This window comes from Pleurodeles waltl, chromosome 10, assembly GCF_031143425.1.
Source record: "Pleurodeles waltl isolate 20211129_DDA chromosome 10, aPleWal1.hap1.20221129, whole genome shotgun sequence".
Classification (NCBI taxonomy): Eukaryota; Metazoa; Chordata; class Amphibia; order Caudata; family Salamandridae; genus Pleurodeles; species Pleurodeles waltl.
In genome coordinates this window covers 250620927-250641716 of record NC_090449.1, presented here as the reverse complement: position 1 = coordinate 250641716, position 20790 = coordinate 250620927, and the positions used below count along the sequence as shown (strand labels likewise).

Here is a 20790-nt window from a genome sequence, read left to right as displayed (position 1 = left end):
CGACACTATGGCATTACAGAAGGGCATGAAGATGCTTGTACGACCCATTCTACATCACAGATCTTGCCAGGGTTAAATGTGTACCAGCCTAATCCAAAGAAAGTGTGCAGTCCTTTGCATGTGCGAGTCGCCCCTTGCAAGTGTGGGAATCCTTTGCCTCTCAGCTTGCACTATATAACAGACACAGCTGCTATGAGGCCATCAGGGGGCACACATGTGCAACACAGAGGTGGCGGACAGTCAGTTCACTACCTGAGATTAACCCTTCTGAGGGAAGAATGTGGTTCCCAGGGACCACACAGCATTTCCCTGTAGCAGAGTGTAGTCGCACACTGCATCGCCTGCGGGTGGTCCTTTTTCCCCCCTGTGAAATGCAGTCCGGGTTGATACCTGCAGTGAAAGGCACACTAGTGGTTTCAAAGAGCTGGTTCACCTCTAACTAATGTGTTTTTCACAAATTTGCACCTGCACTCTGAATAGTCCATTTGTTGTAATATGGGGCACTGTCTTGGTCTGCATCCAGTGCATCCAATTAAAAGTTTACCGCGGTAAAGACTGGGACAATACGCCCTATTTATAATAGAGCCTCAGTTGTTATTCTACAGTGGCATGTCCTCCATGATCTAAGGACTCTCAGTGGGTAGCTGATTGTTAGGGGGACTTTAATGTAGTGCAGCTCTCATAAATCACTCCTCAAGGGAATCAAAGGCTCAGCCCTGAGGTTTACAGCCCATTCCTAAGTCTGAGCAGTACCACACTCATTACTCCCATGTCCATTGGGGATATTCTAGGTTAGACAATTTCCTGATTGTAATCCAGAAATGTTTTTGTGGAAGTGAACTCATACCACTAGCGGTTGTCGTAATAGCGCAAGGCGCTGTTCACCACCGTGCGACCATTCATTGGTTAACATGGTTGTCAATGGGGAATATTAGCGTATCATGATCGTCGCCGGCGGTGCACACCGCCGAGGAGCGTATGCCATCTCGTCACCCAAACTTCACTTGACTCCTGGATTACGTGCATTCAGGTACTCCACTGAGTGTGCTGCTGTGTCCTGCCTCTAGTCCTGTAAATGGCACGAGTGGCAGGTAAAAGGGCCCCGGCCTTCACCACCGAGGAACTGGTCAAGCTCGTGGACGGGGTCCTACCCCTGTACGTCAAGCTCTATGGTCGACCAGAGGTACAGCTGAGTAGGTAGATTGGGGGGCATGGATGTGTGTAATGGTGGTAGATGGCTGTAAACATGTGTGCACTTTGACACTGTACAGTCGTGGGATTTATGACATGCTGCGTGTGTGAGGTCCTGTTATGCTGTTGTTAGTGTCAGTCCCATAGGGGACATATAGCCAGCTGTATGTAATGGGTATTGTCTGACCTCTTTGTTACTTTTTCTGTGCGTCCCATATAGGTCAGCGCCTATCAGAAGAGGGGACTCTGGCATGCCATCGCCAGGGAGGTGCAGAACCTGGGGGTCTACAACCAGCGGAGCACCCACTCCAAGAAGCGGTGGGAGGACCTGCTGTGCTGGATGAGGAAGACCTGCGAGGCCCACCTGGGGAAGTTCTCCCAACTAGGAAGGGGTGCCCGTCGGGCACTGACCCCCCCCCCAAAGCGATGCATTCTGGTGGTGGCGTATCCGGACCTGGATGGGCGCTTGAAGACCGCACAGCAGACACAAGGGGGTGAGTACAGAAACCAATGCATGCCTCCTTGATGGATGTGTGAGTGTGCTGTAGTATGTATGCTGTCTAGTGGCAGGGACTCTGACTGATGTCCTTTTACATAATGGCCCCCGATGGAAGTTGGGTTGTAAGGGTCAGGTCTGCAGTACTTCAGGTCCTTCTGTGATGTTGGAAATGGCTGTAGAGCAGGGTTGTGGCCACTAGTCAGGGGCATAGCCATGTGTATAGCGGTAGGTGCTGTATGGTGGAATATTTGCAGGGTGGGTGTATGTAGGGTGTATGTATGAACCAGTTATGTACCTCCATTTAGCTATTTGCAGGTGACTCTAATGTTTTGTCTCCCCATCCCTGTTCTCTTGTGTTGTCTGTGTACGTCAGCATCATCTGGCGAGGGAGCTGAGGCACCAGCGAGTGGGGATGCAACAGCCCACAGTTCCACGGAAGAAGAGTTGAGTGACACCAAGGGGACCTGTGGGTTGGAGGGGGAGGGGAGTACCACGGGGAATGCAACTACCACTGGAGGTAGTGACTGATACCTCCTCCGATGGGCACTCCCTGGTGGTGGCGGACCCTAATGGGCCCATGCATTCTGTGTCATCTTCCGCCACCCAACATACCATCACCACCCTCCCATTTCCTCCCCACCGAGTTGCCCGTGCTTGCTTACCCAGAAGGGTAGGCATCTCATTCGCCCCAGGCACCTCATCCCCTGCCCCAGTCAGCCCTGCTGCTCTCAGAGAGGAGGCTATTGACCTCCTGATAGCATCAGAGGTGCAGCAGACCAATGCCTACCTGGATGACATTCACGGTGCCGTGTCTGACCTACAGAGATCTTTTCAGGCTCTGGCCTCCTCTTTGATGGCAGCCAGTGTCCCTGGTCATTCATTCCCCCCTCCAACCACCTTTACCCCTTCCAGCACCCCTCTCCCTTCACCCGTCCCCAGCACACATTCTGACAGCCATGCACACACCTCAACACACAAGAAGCACACTGAAAAACACAAGCACCACACTTCCCACCACAGGCGTGTACTCAGCCAACATACAAAGGCACACACACCAACATCCACTTCCCCCAGTGTGTCCACCTCTTCCGCCCCCCTGTCTGTCACCTCTACATGCACACTCGCAGGCACTGCACTCTCATTCACTGTTGCTGACCCCATCTGGCAGTCACCAGAAATCAGACATCCATTCATGCACTCCAGACACCACACCTGCACTCACCACAATGACTTTGGTTCACACATGCAACACACTCACCAAACTTGCAGACACCCAGACACACAGACAACATACATTTACACTGGCAGCCTGTCTTGTCCCACTGTGTCCACCCCCCTCCTTCCAAGACACTCAAACGTTCCAAAACACCCACCCAACACACATCCACCACACCTCAGCATACTGTACAATCACCTGCACCCACGTCACGCACACCTACACCTGTCACGACCTCTACCTCTACCTCCACTCCCACGCCTTCCTCCAGGTCCACCCCGATTGCCCCTAAAAAACATTTCCTATCCTGTGTTGACCTATTCTAACCCACTGGCCCACCCCATCTCGTCCCTAAATGTGCCCACCTCCTTGCCCTGTCCACTCCTCCCACGTCACAGCCTGCCCCTGTCCACCCTTCCCATTCCTGTGCTACCTCCCCTGTGAGCAAGAGACCCCGTGCTGGCCCAGGTACATCTGCCACACCCCAGTCCAAGGCCACTCCACCAGCTTCAAAGACCAGACCCAAGCCCCCTCCAAACATAAAGCCAAGCCCCTTCCACAGTCGTAAGTCCCCACCCCCACCTTCCCTGAGGTGCCTGGATGTCCCATTGTTGCCCCTTTGAGGTGGAGTACCGTTTGCCCTTGTGGGGGTCAAGGTGGGGCCATTTGGGCCCATCGGACTTCGGACTATGGACTGGCCATTGGCCTACTGTTGGACTTCTGTTGCTCATGGAGCTTAATAAAGAGTTTGTGCGGATAGTTTTGGTTTTGGCACACTCTGGATCCGTGGTTCATTGTTTCTTTGTGGGGGGGTGTTGTGCACATGTGTGTACTTTGGGCAGGTTGTCTTGGCCTTGTGTTGGGTAAGTACCTCTTCATCTGAGGTGTATGGCTTGTGCTGTTGTGGGTGCTTTGCGGGGTGGGTATGTAACTGTGCCCTTTCTTCCCTTGTTTAGTAGGTTGCGGTACTTACCGTCGTCGTCTTCATCAGCGGTCTCGGTCATGGAGGTATATGGCAAGGAGAAGGACTGGCATGATTTGCAACTCTCTATCCATGTCTGCTTCGGCGTGTTGTGTGAGCTTCCGGTGAGTGTTTCCTTTTTTTGGTTTGTTTCCGCCTGGCTTCGTGTGCCGGTGGTTCCCGCCCCGGAACTGACGGCAGTCTATTGCTTCATTATTTGATGGGTGGGTAGGGCCTTTCCGTCGGCCGGTGTGCGGACTCTGCCATCGTAGTCGGCACTGTTCTGCTGGCGGTGAGTGGTTTTCAGGCTGCCTGTTTTTCAGGTGGTTCATAATTTGGCAGGCTAGACCACCTGACTGTTGGTGGTAGTTACCGCCTGCGGAGGGGTGTTTACCGCCATGTTCATTATGAGGGCCCAAGTCTCTAGATTGCTGCAGTGCACTTGGACTAAAGAATGCCAGTCAGACATACCAAAACTCAGAAACCTTTACAGAGCCCCTGTAAAGGCCACATTCACATTGAAAACTCTTAACTTATCTTGAAAATCCTAGAAGACTCAGCAATCAGGTACCTACAGACAATAACACAGCTACTACCAATCATCCCACACAGCCAACCATCCCACCTGCTACAGGCTAATCAAGCCAACATCCTGGGAAGGCTTAAAACCTAGTGGAAGGGCAGAGGAGGACATTCTCAGTCATAGGACCCCCACCTTTAGAATGACCTACCATAAACAGCACTCTCAAACCCATGAACATCACAGCCAAACTGAAAACACACATGTCCCAACTACCACTCTGACACTGGCCAATATATACCGCTGTTGGATTAACTAGACTACTTAAATGGGTAAATAATGGGATCTGTTAATTAACTTGAATATTGGTGCGTAAGCTACGATAGGTAACAAACATGTAGAAATGACAGTACAGATGCAATATATATTAACAACACATTCCACTTCAATGAATTAACCCTCTGTAAGACATATGTCTACTAGCCTAACAGCAAAACACCTAAATGGAATAAGGATGTCCAGTGTGTACAATGAAAACAAAATAAATGTAAACATTATCAGCAGTTGCAGCTCAGTCGACAATATCTGGAAAGTAATGAAAACATTTGATGCGACTAGCAAACTTGGCTTTCCCATGGTTATTCTGTCCTTGGATGCTGAAAAGGATTTTGACTGTGGTTATTGCACTTTATTAAAATGGAAGTACAAAAATGTATTCATCTGCTGATGACCTACTACCAGTGTCAGCTTGCTCAGGTCGAAGTCAATAACTTCCTCTCTTCCAGCTAACACAATCCACAGGTACCATCATTGATTGCATGCATCTTTGTTCATATCTGCCCAAATCCAGAAACATTAGGACACCATTAGATATAATCTGCCAACTGAAGGACCTATAGCTAGATCGCAAATGATACTAGCCCTTTTCCTGGATGATGTTACTGCATGTTGTGAAATATGGGCACAGCACTCTGCATGTCCTAACCAAACTATGGGAATATTAAAAAGTATCCGGTTACAAAATACATTTGAGCAAGTGGGAACACTAAACCCTAGCAATCCACTGGAGATGGCATGTGACATGGCCAGATTTATATGAATTTACTTCGGTGAGAGAGAACATTACATATCCAATGGTCAACCTATCCCATATTTTGTGTCAGGATGCCCTGTTGAGGGCAGCTATCAAGCTGTACAAAACCATATAAAAGAACTAGGTTGCTCATCAGAGCGTGTGGACATTATATCCCACAACCATTAGAATAATTATTTTAGAACCTCTACCAATGGAGCAAGCGATTTTCTCAACTGGCAAAATAATCACTGTAAAAATGTACTTTTTTTAGTGGGTTCTCTATGCGGTACGTTGTTTTTTTGAGTAATGACCGGGTATAAAGTGATCAAGAGCAGGCAACCTAAAATACTCAAGATTATTTGGACTAGCAAGTGTCTAAGAATGTCATATAAGCTGCTTTGGAAAACCTCACCAAAAAGGGGTGGCAGAGAAGGAAGCAAGACCAGAACTAGAGCCTAAGCAGTGACTAAGGCTTTCTTCCCTCATTCGTCGCTTAGTTTTCAACAAACAGTTGGTCTATTTAGAACAATCTCTGACCTGTGATCCCCGAGATGCCCTGGCGCAGCTTCATAAATGCAACAAACCAAACTAAGACTGCTTGATTCCACTGTGGTCAAACACATCTACACTACTATGTAAGATAAAAACTCAAAGCTGCAATGTGCATTGTTGTGTATATAATCTAATTGTTTGTATAGTTGAAGGTGATACCTTGCTACAAAAGCTACTCACATACAAATAATGATTTTGTATCGGCTTCTCTCTCAGTAAATGTTATTTTAAAAACTAAACTAAGAATGGGTCCGAAGTGCTGATGTTTCCTTAAACCAATGGCCTCACACACGAGCTACCCTTATCATCATTGCACAGAGCAGAACAGCAACAGACAGGTTCATTCTGCTCCTTCGGTCTGTTCCACTTTGAACCTTGGGGTGTGTTCTGTTGGTTAATGAGTTTGCCTGTTTCGCCAATCACATTGCAACAGTACGAACAGCTCATGTTTTTCAGGTAGCTGCAGCAGATTTAGTGGCTGCAAATGTAAGCAAGCATAATGTCTCATTCCTTTTCTGGGCAAAATTAAAATGCTAGAATTTACACATATATTATCCCTCCATGGAATATTTCATCCATCCAGTAAAATCATCTTAAAGAACTTCTGAGAACAGTTTTCCTAATTACACCAGCCTCCCAAGTGACACATGTCAAAGGCTCACAAATGCCAGTAAGAAAATCCATTCCAAAGACTTCAAATCTTTATTTACTTCCTACTGTAAGATACTTTGTTTACATGGTTGTATTATTAGATTTACAAAAATACTTTAGTTATAATGCAAAAGAGCAACTCAACAGGTGCAATACCAGTTGTCTTTTTCAGTCTATTTTTGAAACTATAGAACTCCTTCTCCTGATAACGTCAAACCTATCCACTGCTTAATCAAAGGGTGATATTTTCTTCCTTTCAACAAATCCTATTGAGTTAAGTGATGTGGCGCTTCGTCATGCTTTTGGGAATGTTAAAAAGGTATAGCAGTCTGTGGACAAGGCACATACACAGGTTGGAATTCATAGCAATATGTGGTGGACAGGGTTGTCACCAGACTGCCATTACAAGTAGATGTTGTGGCACATTAATGTGGGTGTAGGGGCATCTGCCCCCATTTTCCAGTGCATGGTGAATGTCTGTCAGATGGAGTGAACGTCAGTCTGACAGACGTTCATTGTGCCTAGGCCAGGCAGTCATGTGCTTTACGTGACCTTATGATCAGGTGCCCGGCAGCCAGGGTTGGCAGGCTGATGATCTCACATGCCTAAGGGCAATGAGATCATCAGGATGCAGAGATGTGTAAAGATCCTCCCCAGATGACAAGAGATCAGTGTCACTGATATGGTGAGCCCTGAGCATTTTAGGACTGTCCACTAGTGAAGCCTCCTACCAGCCTTTTCCAACTCTTCAGAGTGTGGTCGACTCAGCAAGTCACCCCACCCTGTGATGTGTTAGGAAAGTACCCTGTCTCATTGGTTGACTCTTGACAGGGGTAAGCAATGAGAGGAGGTAGTGGAATCTTCTAGCTCCCGCTTCAAAGCTTTTAGCTCCTATCCCTGCTGTTGTACTTCTTCCTTAAACCACCCACTGGTGCTGCCTTAAGGCTAACGTTTCACTGCATGCTTAGCTCCGATGTGTATATGTAGGAATGCATGTGTAACTGATAACGTGTGCTTGTGGACGGGTGGGTTTAAATATTTTCCATTGAGGAACATAATAAGGGAGCAGAGGACCACTGCCTGCCCCCTGTCCCCTCCCCCATTCTGCCAATTCGATTCCCAAAGAAGAAGTATTAAAGCACAAAAATGTAGCAAAAGCTATCCTCTCTTGCTCATCATCTAGGTATAACCAGTCTATGGAAATTAATGTGTTTACCTCCTTCTACAGACGGACTACAAATATTTAAAGGTGAAAGTGTTCCAGGTTTTCCACCAATGGATGGGAATATTTTACGGTTATGACCATTGGTTAGGATCCCACAATGCAGAACCTCTTTTATGTCCTTCCTACTCGCAATTCTTAATGGATTGCAAAATGCCTTTTGATATTTGGAAATAATTTCCCAATTTTTAAAACAGCTTTGATTTTAAAAACGGCATTTTGCAATTGCAAACCCAGTGTTTTTGTAAATCACAAGCTTTGCCACTGGAAAACACCTTTATGCATGAGACCCTAGGTATCTACAAGGTTTCAAACCGACTATAATACATTCTTGCTCTTCAGTGAAGCCATGAATTAAAATTTAGTAATACCTGAAGATATTCAGTCCATGGAAGCAATGACAAATCCAGTAGCATTTAAAACTATGCATCAATCTGTCAACACAGAAAATAGCTTGTAATGAGTCCTGCCTGTGTCTGGAAGCAGCACACATGGGTTCCGTTATGGCTGCATTCGATCCTTACCTCTAAGAGAAGCAAATTCTGCGTCATGTGGGCTGTATTGGGCTCCTATCCGTGCTTGAGGAAGTGCAGGCTAGTTGTATCAAACAAGCATTAACATGTTACCTGTGCTTAAGTGCAACGCAGCTATGTCAGATATGAATGTATCAGTGCTTTACTTGCCCCTGTGAACAGGACAGGATGGCTCTGTGGTGACTCTAGCAGATCTTACCTGTGCTTAACAGCAAAACACTTGGCTGAGGGTACAGCAAGCGAAGGCCACAGACATCAAGGCCAGTGCTCAGAATCAGTTGTAACATGTGATGGAATGCCATTGGGTCGCTGAGTAGGGTGTCAAACAGCAGTGCCAGGGCAACCTGTGGTAAAGCAGAAATCAAACATAAAGAGCAAAGTGCTTCAGAGTAGAAAAACATTTTTGCTGGTAACTACAGTTCTCCTACATTGGTATCTTTTATAAATGCACATGCTTAAATTCTTCCCTGTTGTCACACGGGGAATCCACATAAGTAAGTGTTAAACAACAGTGCTAATGATTGCAGCCTATCAAACTCATTATATTACCACAACGAAAGCCAATGATGTGGAGAGGCTCTGAGCGCTACTCCTCCTAGTAGCTTCTACCACTCAAGAGTTTCACTGTAAGAATGAAAGAAAGAAATTAGCCTTAGCCTCATTAAAAGAGGAAGATGGTGTGTCACTTCTGAATCTATCAAATAAGCCAGGCTAATGTCTGCAGTTATATGTAAGTAACATTTTGTTCTCCAGTACTATATCTTCCATAGGTTCACATGCTAGAATTACAAATAGAAAGCTGTATACATTAGGTATGAAATTTGGATTTGTTTCCAAGGCAAGTTTTTCTTTAGTAATTGCGAAATATAATTGCCTGATTGTACATACTTGAAGCTCACTGATGGAGGTTGTAGATGTTATTGCTAGTGAAATACTGTTTTTCATTAAACAAATGGTAAAAAAGACATTTGAAGTTTCAAATGGAGATCTCATCAATAAAAATACAACCATATTTCACTGTCACAAAAGTGCAAGCTTATCATTAATTATAATAAATTCTTAGTGCTTAAATGAATTATGCTTATATGAATTTTGTGAGAAGATTGATACTTTGCTCAGTGTTCTCCTACAATGGGAAACTACTGTTAATTGAATTCTCAGATAGGGTAATCATCCTAATGTATGCCTAAGGAAAAGACATATAAAATAATCTTGGGCATTTTGATGGATTATGGATTGCGGCATCTTGTAATGTACAAATGAAATGATACAGGACCACTTCCACTTAAAAGCATATGTCTTTGACATGGATTTCGCTCTAGCTACCCTGAAAATATGCCTATAGTTCTTAGGTATGTCAAAAGAACCAAACACTAGATTCCCAGATGCCCTGCTGTCAAATGAAGTTATATCCATCCATTTAGCTCTGATAAAGGGCCTTGGATTTACTCTGAACGAGATTGGCGTGTTCACCACAATTTTTCACAGATTTGTTAGCTAATGTTGCCTGGACCACACCTGCACCACAAGAATGATTGTGTATGGTTTTGTTTCTTTCGTACAGAGAAGGCAATGAATTAGGGGGACTGAAGGGGAGGGAAAGCCAATGTAAACATCCGCTGACAGGATATTGAAAAACACTCCCCTTAAGTACAAGGACATCACCACCTTAATGTATTTGCGAGGGCATTCTGAGGCGTGACTAACAAATCAAAATCCAGAGCACCCCAACAGTGCTAGTTAGTTACTGACATGGGTACATCCACAAAGTTGCTTCCGATATAAGTTATGAGGTTAATTCAAACTGAAACATAGTTTTGGAGTGCCAGAAGAGATTGCCCTCAGTTCACAAAAAGGTGGATTTTGTGACTCCTTGTTTGAGTACTTAAAATATTGAGTTAATGTTGTCTGTAAGTATCCTGACTGTGAAGAAAGACTGTTAGCTCTAGATGCGCTGCTTTGTGTCCCAGGACATTTTCATCTTACTCTCAGTGACCAGTGAACGGTTGCCAAATGGTCTTGAAGGTGAGCAAACTACCTCTTCAGGGAGGCATCAACAGTCTGATTGTATTTGCTTCTTGCTGATGTAATAGTTGTCCTTTCAATGTTTGATGTCTGACTTTCCACCAACATATTGCATTTAAATGACCAGGTTGCAATCTGTATGAGGTTGCCCAATTCTTTGGAAACTTGACACCATTCGGAGTCAGGTTCTTCTTGGAGAATAGATAGATGCAAAAGGCACAGAAGGATTAGATGACTGCAAGATGATGCACCTAAGAAGGTGTACCTGACAGCTTTGCAGTAAGCTTGTGGTTGCAAGGACTTTGCCATGTGGGTTGGGGGGGGAGTTATTTCACAACTGCTTTGATGGAGACACTCTCATGTTGAGATGTCTGATCCAGAAATGTAATTGTTTATGTTCACGGATAGACCTAGGCACTGCATGACTTCCAATGTGGTGGAGATTATCCTGTTGCAGCCTGGCATAGATGATACTCCCAGTGACCCATCATGCACATACCCATAAATATGAATCTCTAACAGATAATGATTTGCAGCTTCTGGACTGATGCATTTTGTAAATATGCAAGATTCTGACCAAAGAGCGGAACTTTGAAGCTGTAGATGTGGCAGAAGGTCAGAAATTGAAGGTGCCAACAAAATGGTCAAATGCTGGAAGATTATTTTGAGGGTCATCATTTAGAACCTTGCCAGATTTAGGTATGGGAACCAGCCCCCATATTTCTTCTGTTTGTGGAAAACACTGAAATAGAATTCCTCAATTTGATGTAGTTTTGGTACCTATCCTATCACTATTTTCAATGACATATTGATATCCCCTTCTTGGAGTGCCAGAATATGCTTGGGTGGTAATATTATACAATCCAAAAAACAACCATATTGGATATTAGGCTGTGCCAATATGTCTGGTGTTATTCCCTGACGTGAGGGCAGATTATGTTGTATTCTGCCTCCCAGCAGCATGGCTAGGATGGGGGCATACACAAAGAAGGAGTGAGGTGTATCTCAACAGGTCTTGTGCTTTTTTTGTGGGAGCAACTTCATTTTTGAGTTGGTCTGGTATTTATTTTACCCCTGCTTAGAGTTTGATATTGCAGAAAAGTTTGAAAAGAGGGGTATGAGCTATGTTGTCCAAATTGATTTCTGCATTAAGAACCTGATGAATATTTCTACATCAAGAAGCACCTCTACCAACGTCCTGGACCATGACTTCCTGGACAACAGAATATCAAGGACCTGGCTCAAAAACTGGGTGGAATGAACTTCTGAATCTCCATTCATTCGCTTTCAAACCTTGTTGGTTGGTGGAGATCCAGCATGCCTTCATCAACAACATAGTGGTTGATGGGAATAGATACTTGCAGAAAAAGATAGTATATGTGAGAAGATGATATCCGCAGTGAGCAAGGAATCCTCGTCTGGGCATACCCTTCCCACTTAACCTGGCCTGGCAGTTCGGGGTTGACTGTTTCCATGGGAAGCATGGTCAAAACTGATTTGCATATGCCTGGGTCCCAACTCGGGTACCTTGGTGGGCAAAAAAACTATGGATTAAACCCAGATCTTTGTGACTGGCGGTGAATGTTGCATTGTTCAGCATTCTATCCATCATCTGTTGTTTTTGCCTTTGATGCCCTAAGTGGGAAGGGTATGCCCAGACGTGGGTCCCATGCTCACTGTACCACTGGATTCAAGATAGTATGACTGATGAGGGGTGATACCCCGAAACCAGTCCCAGGAAGGACCTGGCCTGGCAGTTTGCGCTGGACTGTTTCCGTGCAGAGCAGGGTCAAGAATGATTTGCATATGGCTGGGTCCAAACTGGGGTGGCGTGGTGGGCAAAAAAACAATGGATTAAACCCAGATCTCTGTGACTGGGGGTGAATGTTTATATTGTTCAGGATTCCGTCCATCATCTGTTCTTTTTGCCTCTGTATTTTAATGGTGGCTTTGCGGATTTCGAATTTGGTCATGGAAAGACTTTCACTCGTAGAACCTTTGACCTTTTCTCTTCAGACAGCTCAACCAAGTCATATTTCGTTTTCTTGGTGCTCTTGGCACTAGTGGACAGAGCAGCATTCTAGACAATGTCATCCAGGAGATTTAACTTAAAAAGAGTAATATTCAGCCTCCTTTTCCTGGCTTTAAGAATTTTAGTCAGAAAATCTTCTACATGCTGCACTTTACTGGGACATCGAAAGGAATAAGGCAGCAAATGTCCTGAATATGTCAATTAGGAACAACATGTTTCTGTGTCCCAAAGGTTTGCTAGAGCTTGACAAGATACATTTTTGCTTTTAAAAGAAATCTCTGTGATTGGGTAATAGACAAGCCAGTCAGAAGCATGATGGGTAATGGGCCCAAACCTCCCAGTGCACAGACAGAAGCACTCCTAACCCCTGCAACTGGGTGTGGAAAAAAGAAGAGGTCAGAAAAACATCCTACCTGATCTTGGAGGACAGTGAAAATAGCATTTGCAGCATTCTAGAGTACTCCCCTTTCATTTTATGTTCAGTAGCAATTCTGTTGTATGAAAATCAAAAGGGGAAGTGAAGCTAAGGACCTCTTCTCCTCACTGGCTCTAGATTGGGTCATATAAATATAAGGATAGAATGCACATAGTGCAGTGATAAACACATGTTTATTACCACCTCTGTTTAACATATGAGGAAACGTTTCCCAGGCCCATCAACGAGAATAATACAAGCAAGTGAATCTAAGGTACATCTGATGCTGAGGAAATGTGCTAAAGCAGACTTAGCAGTCATTTATGTTGCGAAAAAACACATTTGGATCAGAAGAAAGGAAAATGTTACTTACCCAGTAAACATCTGTTCGTGGGATGTAGTGTTGTAGATTCACATGCTCAGCATACTCATGGCATTTAGTATTGGGTCCGGAGTGGTGCAAGTTGTTTTTCTTCAAAGAAGTGTTTCGAGTCATGGGATTGAGTGACACCTCCTGTTGGCAATAGTGCGCATGGGCATCAACTCCTTGGAAAAGAGATTTCCAAGAATGTGACAACTCAGGGAGTGTCGTGGTTAAACGGAGATTACCCTTTTCTCACATAAAAACCATGTCTCAATCAAACACAGGCAATGAAGAAGATGCAGTAAAGTTTCAATAGGTTTTATTTAACAAAACTGCAATCTGCAATAAGTTGCATGGGCTGCAATGATTAGGATAAGGAACAGTGCAAGAAACAGAATGGTAAAAACAAGAGTCATTAATACAAAGACCCCCACCATCTTGCAATAACATGTAATGACATAAAGTATGAGATATGTCCTAACACCCTAGCATAATGAGCCTAACCTCTAACCTAAAAGAGAGCTAGGTATGTTAAACCTAATCTGCCAATGCCTTGTCCATTAGAAGAGCCCCCAACCCTCGTTACCTTGGAATGAGGTTTCTAGCTCGGACTTTGTAGGGATACGAAGACTGGGTCAGCGTCAAGGCGACTTGCAGCATCTATAGCAGGGATGGCATCTGGTCGGAATCCCTCTGACTTCCTGTTTAAGTGAGGAGTATTTAAACAGATCTGCTTGGACCCCTGACATAGGTCTGTCCACAAACAATAGATAACAATACTTGGAACAGTAATTCTTATAAACAATTCCCTTGAAAGAGTGTAGAGGGAAAGTACCTAATGTGAACACCTACAGTTTGTTTATCTTTGTTGCTTGATATTGATGCCTTAGCGCGGTGGCACTGATAACACAAAACTAAAACATGGGCCTACCTAAAAACAAGGAAGCCATCTTAAAAGATTTAGTTAAATAAATGCGCTAAAACAGAGCAAGCAAGCTAAGTAAGGTAAAAGTCACTAGGTGACGAGGGCACAAGTCTGCAAGCCAAAGGCTAAGCTAACTCCTGTATCCCATTAAAACAAACTAGGATTCAATACACATGCTCTGCATACATATAAAAGTAGTCCCTCCATAAGTATTCATAGCACAGCTTAACCTACTTTGTCGTGCTGTCGTGCTAGTACATCCACACAGTAATGTTTTGTGAATGTATGTGGTGTAAACTATGGAGCTGACTTACAAATGTCAGCAATAGGGATGTTCCCAAGGAAAGTCATAGTGGCCCCATTTTCCCTAGTAGAATGTGCTCTAGGAGTAACCAATAACTGCATCTTTGCTTTAGCATAGCAATTCTGTATACACTTAACTATCCATCTAGCTGTGCCGTTTTTGGATACTAGACTGCTCTTATGAGGTAGTGAAAAGGCTACAAAAAGCTGTTTAGTTTTCCTAAACGCTTGGGTTTTGTCAATGTAAAACATGAGTGCTCTTTTAACATCTAGAGTGTGGAGAGCTGTTTCCACAACAGAGTCAGGCTGTGGAAAGAAGACTGGTAGCTCAATGGATTGGTTTATATGGAACTGTGAAACCACTTTAGGAAAGAACTTGGAGTTTGGGCAAAGGACCACCTTATCTCTATGAATTTGGTAGAAAGGTTCTTCCAAGGTTAGGGGCCGGAGCTCACTGAAATGCCTGAGTGATGTGATGGCAACTAAGAAAGTCATCTTCCAAGAAAGATATTGAAGAGGACATGAATGAAGTGGCTCAAAAGGAGGGCCCATGAGCCTGGTAAGCACAACATTGAGGTTCCTGGGTGGTGAAGGAGGCACCCTTGGTGGAATAACCCTTTGAAGGACTTCCATGAAAGCTTTAATGACTGGGATTCGGAACAAGGAACTATGTTGTTTGTTCTGTAGACATACAGCTATGACTGAGAGATGTAGGAGAATGGAAGTGTAAGCTAAATTTGTTTGTGTAAATGGAGCAAATAACAGACAATGGCCCTCATTATGACATTGGCAGTAAATCCCGCTTACCGCCATGCTGACTGCCGCCAACATAACGTCACGCGGCGGTTTACCGCTACCCATATTATGACACACACAAAGCAATCAGTCACTATCGGATACACACAAGTCCGCCAGCCCAAAGATCAGTGATAAAATGGCAGTAGCAAAACCCACACCGTTAAGCCAACAGAACTATGCCCACAGCATTATGACCCACAAATCACTGCGGCGGACATTCAACCGCGGTAAACCATTGGCGATACATACCGCTGCGCTCAAAATACACACACACACATACAAAACACCACATTGGACAAGTCAAACTACACACACCTGACACAGCAGCGTTATCATGCGCTGTGTCTAACCACACACGCCGGCTTTTTTTCCCTGACCCTCGGATTCTCGGGCGGTACAGGTAAGGGGGAATGCGAAATGCCGCTCCCCTTTAGTTAACATACAGTAGTAGTCTTTTTCTGCGATAACGGGGGACTCTAACGGGGGACTCTAACGGGGAGGGTTTCTCTACTCTATATTTTTTCTTAGTTTGTCTTACGCATTCGGAGTTAGACCCGGGCTATTTGATTGGCACACCGTCAGGCATACGCTCAAGTCTATCTAAACATTATTTGCAACGTATTGGGTTTCCTGTTATTATTTTGTGACACCGCCTACAGGGCTTGTTTACTCGCGCCTTCGATGTTTTTATATAAGATATACACTGTGCATTTGTGTCTCGCGTGGCAGGTCACTTTTTTGGCGCACTAGCCCATCTCTGTTTAAAGAATGTTAACTGCAGCCAGTATAGGGTTCACTTATCCCGTATAGAATGTAGTTTTTCACCAATCACCTCATTTTTGAACTAATGTTTGGTCCTTTTTTTAATTAATTGTTCGCTTATCATAGGGTTTTTCTTTCTTTTTTTCTCTTATATAATCCACAGGCTGGGTCTACTTAGGCCTCTTTTGTGTTTAAATTATCCTATACCACGGATATACTCCACGTTACATTCCTTCTGATTTGGAAGATTACCTTCCCTACATTACAAGGGACGACCTAGACGTTGACGGATTACCCTTAATTTTGGTAGGTTTATAGATGCCCTCCTCCTCCCCTTTTCTTGCTCGCTGTTTCACTTTTTTGAATTAGCTTTTCATTACTACAGTTCTTTTTTCTTTGGGCCTCTCCCATAGGAACAGAACCACTATTTAAGGTTCAACAGAAGGACTTTAGAAATGTGCATTCTTCAATTGTAGTATCTGAGGTAAATTCAACGTATCCACGGGCACCGTCTTTCCCACTCGTGTATTTAGCATGTGCGCAGGACTAACATTTTTCACTTCTTGTGTCTAGTAAATACACCCCTCACTACACCTAATTCTCATGTGGTGGCTTTCCATTTTCTACTCACTATTATTAAATATTTATTTCTCACCTCCTTCATATATCCACTGATCATATATAGAGTGGCATGTCTTTGTGCTCAACGTTTTAATAATGGGAGTATCTCTATCTCGACTTTCTATGCACGCCGAAGGGCTTTGCATTACATGCAAAATTTCCTTCCGGGAAATTTAACTTTAATCTGATAAATCACTGTTTATTGTACCTACCGTATGGTAGTGATCTTGTTTGTAAGAGTTCCCCTTTGTTTGTTTCCAGCCTTGAAAAAGTCAGTGAGGACGAAACACGTGTTGGCTGTTTCTGTGGCTGTTTCTGTAACTCCCATGTGCCTGTTCTAACATGTGGATTTGAACAACCTTTGAGTACTTATTCGATTTCCTACTACAAAGGATTAAAATAGTTCCTGCAACTTTACACATCTTGGACTGATTATTTTGCAGTGCCCTGGTTGCTTTTTTGTCTTGCACACACCTGACACCTATACACACACACCACACCCACACACCACCTACACCACTATAAAACACACACATACATTACCAACAACCCTTTACGACTAAAAGAAATTGCCACTAGAGAGAGAGGTACAGCAAGAGCACCCACACAACCAGAGCCACATAACACCATCACCCATACACCATCCACGCACCTCACAGCACACACCTCGACACATCACCCCACACACCCTCACACACACCACTCACACTACACCCATAGCACCACAAAGACACCCCAGGTTCTCAGAGGAGGAGCTAAGGGTCATGGTGGAGGAAATCATCCGGGTAGAGCCACAGCTATTCGGATCACAAGTGCAGCAGACATCCATCGCTAGGAAGATGGAGCTATGGTGGAGAATCGTGGACAGGGTCAACGCCGTGGGACAGCACCCCAGAACAAGGGATGACATCAGGGAGAGGTGGAACTCTGAAATATGGAATGCCTTCATTGTAGCTATGGAAGCTAAAGATGACACAAACCCTCCTTAAATTGTATAAAAGGTAGATAACTTAGAATCACTGAAAGTTCTTTCCCCGCATACCCGGTGATACACAGTGGATATATGCGTTAGGGATATTCACTTCCTATCATTTAACGAGTATAAAAAACTGGACTTCATCCCAGGAACACAATCCATACACAAATGTAAGGATGTTATGTGATATTATTTAATATATGCACTATATATCTCTAAACTCACAGTTCAGATATCTCCGTGACCGAGTATATATGTGATACCCCGGAATGTTTAATGTTTAATACTTCATGTTTTATGCTTAATGTTTTATGCTTGTTGTTCAATATTCAATAAACAGAATTGAAAAAAAAGGAAGGGGTGGAACGACCTACGGGGGAAGGTACATTCTGTGGTTACAAGACACCAGATAGCAGTACAGAGGTCTGGCGGTGGACCCCCACCTCCTCCCCCACAACTAACAACATGGAAGGAGCAAGTCTTGGCAATACTGAATCCTGAGGGCCTGGCAGGAGTAGCAGGAGGACTGGACTCTGGTAAGTCAACTCTCTTATTACTATCACCCCCCTAGCTGCATGCCATCACATACCCCCACCCCTACCCTCACTCCCATCACTCCACCACTTCACATACACCCCACCATCACAACCCACCATGCCCAAGCCCTGCATGCAACACCAATGCATGGACACCCATCACATACCTGCATGGACACCCATCACCAAAGCATGCACACTTGAGTCAATCACCTAGCCAACCAAATCACCACTCACACAAGCCTAAGCTGCCAGGGCAACACACCCATGCACAAGATGGCACACGCAGAAACAATAACACTGCATTTACATCCCCAGAGGTCCCCCACACAACATCACCGGAGAGGAGGTGCCTGCAACATCCAGTCCCCCCACAGAAGAGGCCCACAGAGATGACAGCAGCTCTGCAGACCTGTATCTGGATGACCAACCTGGCCCATCAGTGACCTCCGGACAGTAGGTTACCCAGACACAGTCCCATACCACCACAGAGCCTTCCCCCTCAGGAAACACCAGCACAGCACCCACCCAGCGGGCCCTTACCTCTGTCCCCAGGACACGTCAATCAGCAGTGTGTCCACCACTACAGGGACCCTAGGACAACCCACAAACACAGGACGATCAGGGACCTGGGGTCAGTGGCAGTGGGCAGACGGTTCATGGGACAGAGGCACAGGACAACAGGGAAGCTGGGAGGATTGCTGTGTGACAGGGGAAGGGCAGGCCCAGGGAACCAACTCTCTATGAGGCATTCACCAACATCCTGGGAGCATACCACCATTCCCAGGAGACGATGGGCCAGATACTGGCCAAGTTGCAGAAGACCCAGCGGCTGCAGGAGGGACAGTACCTGGTGATCAGGGAGGACCTGAGGGACATCCACACCACCCTGGTTTCCATTGCAGGGGTGCTGGCAGACATGGCCAACACCATGAGGGAGGCAGTGGCACACCAACGGGCCCCTGACACTAGCCACACCGATGAACAGCCCTCCACCTCCGCTGATGCTAGTGGACAGGAGGCCCGCCACAGGAACAACAGGCCTCTAGCACCCCACCCCCTGCATAAGGAGAACCACCCCGCAAACGGTCCTTGAGATCCAGACAGAAGCCAGAGAACATTGCCAAGACCCCGCCAGGAAATAAAACTCTCCTGATTGTCACTCTTGTGTCCCACTCTGCCACCCTATCCACCTTTAACTGCCATTGCTCCACTTCCTATGCCTCTTAAGACAATGCACCTATGATACAAACACACCGGACTCTAACCTGGACTGTCCTCCACCACCACCCCAGCCTATAGCAATACCCCATCCACTTATTAGCACATAAATAAACATCCTTGTAAATAATACAAGTATTGAGTCTGTCAAGTGATTGAACTATGTATTCGTTTAACAATCTGTAGACATTGCAATTCAACTAGACAGTAATGTATACATAGGTATGACCTGTATTTTGCTGCAGTCAATACACCAGGAGGCAGAGTGGGGCACAATATCTGTAAAAAGACATGTCAACTGGTATAGTAAGTGGCCATAGTAGTGGGAATATCAGCCTGCCAGTGAAAATGTACAATACAAAACTACAATGGAAAGTGAAGTTACAGTGTCTTACCTGTGTGTCACTGGAAGTACTGGCGTATGATTGATGTTCTATTGTCCACATCCTCATCCTCTGCCTCCTCTTCGTCACTGTCCACAGGCTCCACCGCTGCCACATGCCCATCTCCAGCCTCATCCTCCTGCAAAAAAAGGCACCTGGTGACGTAAGGCAAGGTTGTGCAACATGCAACATCCTACGATGAACGATGATCTGGCACACCTTCTTGGGTGAGTAGCACAGGGAACCACCTGTTAGATGGAGGCACAGAAACCTGGCCTTCAGGAGGCCGAAGGTTCGCTCTATAATTCTTCTTGTTCGCCCATGTGCCTCATTGTAACGTTCCTCTGCCCTTGTCCTGGCATTCCTCACTGGGGTCAGTAGCCATGAGAGGTTGGGGTAAGCAGAGTCACCTCAAATACCGAGGGATACCTGTTAGCCAAACACTAACCCTTAGGGCCAACTCCATACCCAAACACCAACATATACTGTGTGGGGACCATGGGCTCACCTATCAGCCACACCCTGTGCCTCTGGAGTTAAGCCATCACATATGGGATGCTGCTATTCCTCAGGATAAAGGCATCATGCGCACACCCAGGATACTTTGCATTGACATGGGAGATGTGCTGGTCCGCCAGGCACCCTATCTGCACATTCATGGAGTGAAAGCTCTTACGATTTCTGAACACCTGTTCATTTCTCCGGGGGGAGGGGGGGGGGGGGGGACGACAAATGCAATATGTGTACCATCTATTGCCCCAATGATGTTGGGGATATGTCCCATTGCACAGAAATCAGCTTTCACGGTGGCCAAATCCTCCACCTGGGGGAAAACAACGTAGCTGTGCATGTGTTTCATCAGGGCTGACAACACTGTGGTCAGCACTATTGAGAACATTGGCTGAGACATTCCTGCTGCCAAGCCCACTGTCACTTGGAAGGAGCCAGTTGCCAAGAAATGGAGCACAGATAGGACTTGTACAAGAGGGGAGATGCCAGTGGGGTGATG

General features: G+C 45.3%; 1 protein-coding gene across 1 annotated transcript in view; it reads right to left on the bottom strand.

The window, feature by feature from the left end:
• Positions 1 to 20790, bottom strand: part of DNAAF8 (dynein axonemal assembly factor 8) — an 882921-nt gene that overhangs the window by 434485 nt on the left and 427646 nt on the right. Inside the window, exon 14 of the mRNA XM_069210337.1 lies at positions 8620 to 8764. Coding sequence (XP_069066438.1) covers positions 8620 to 8764 — 145 coding nt within the window. The remainder of the gene's footprint in view (positions 1 to 8619; positions 8765 to 20790) is intronic.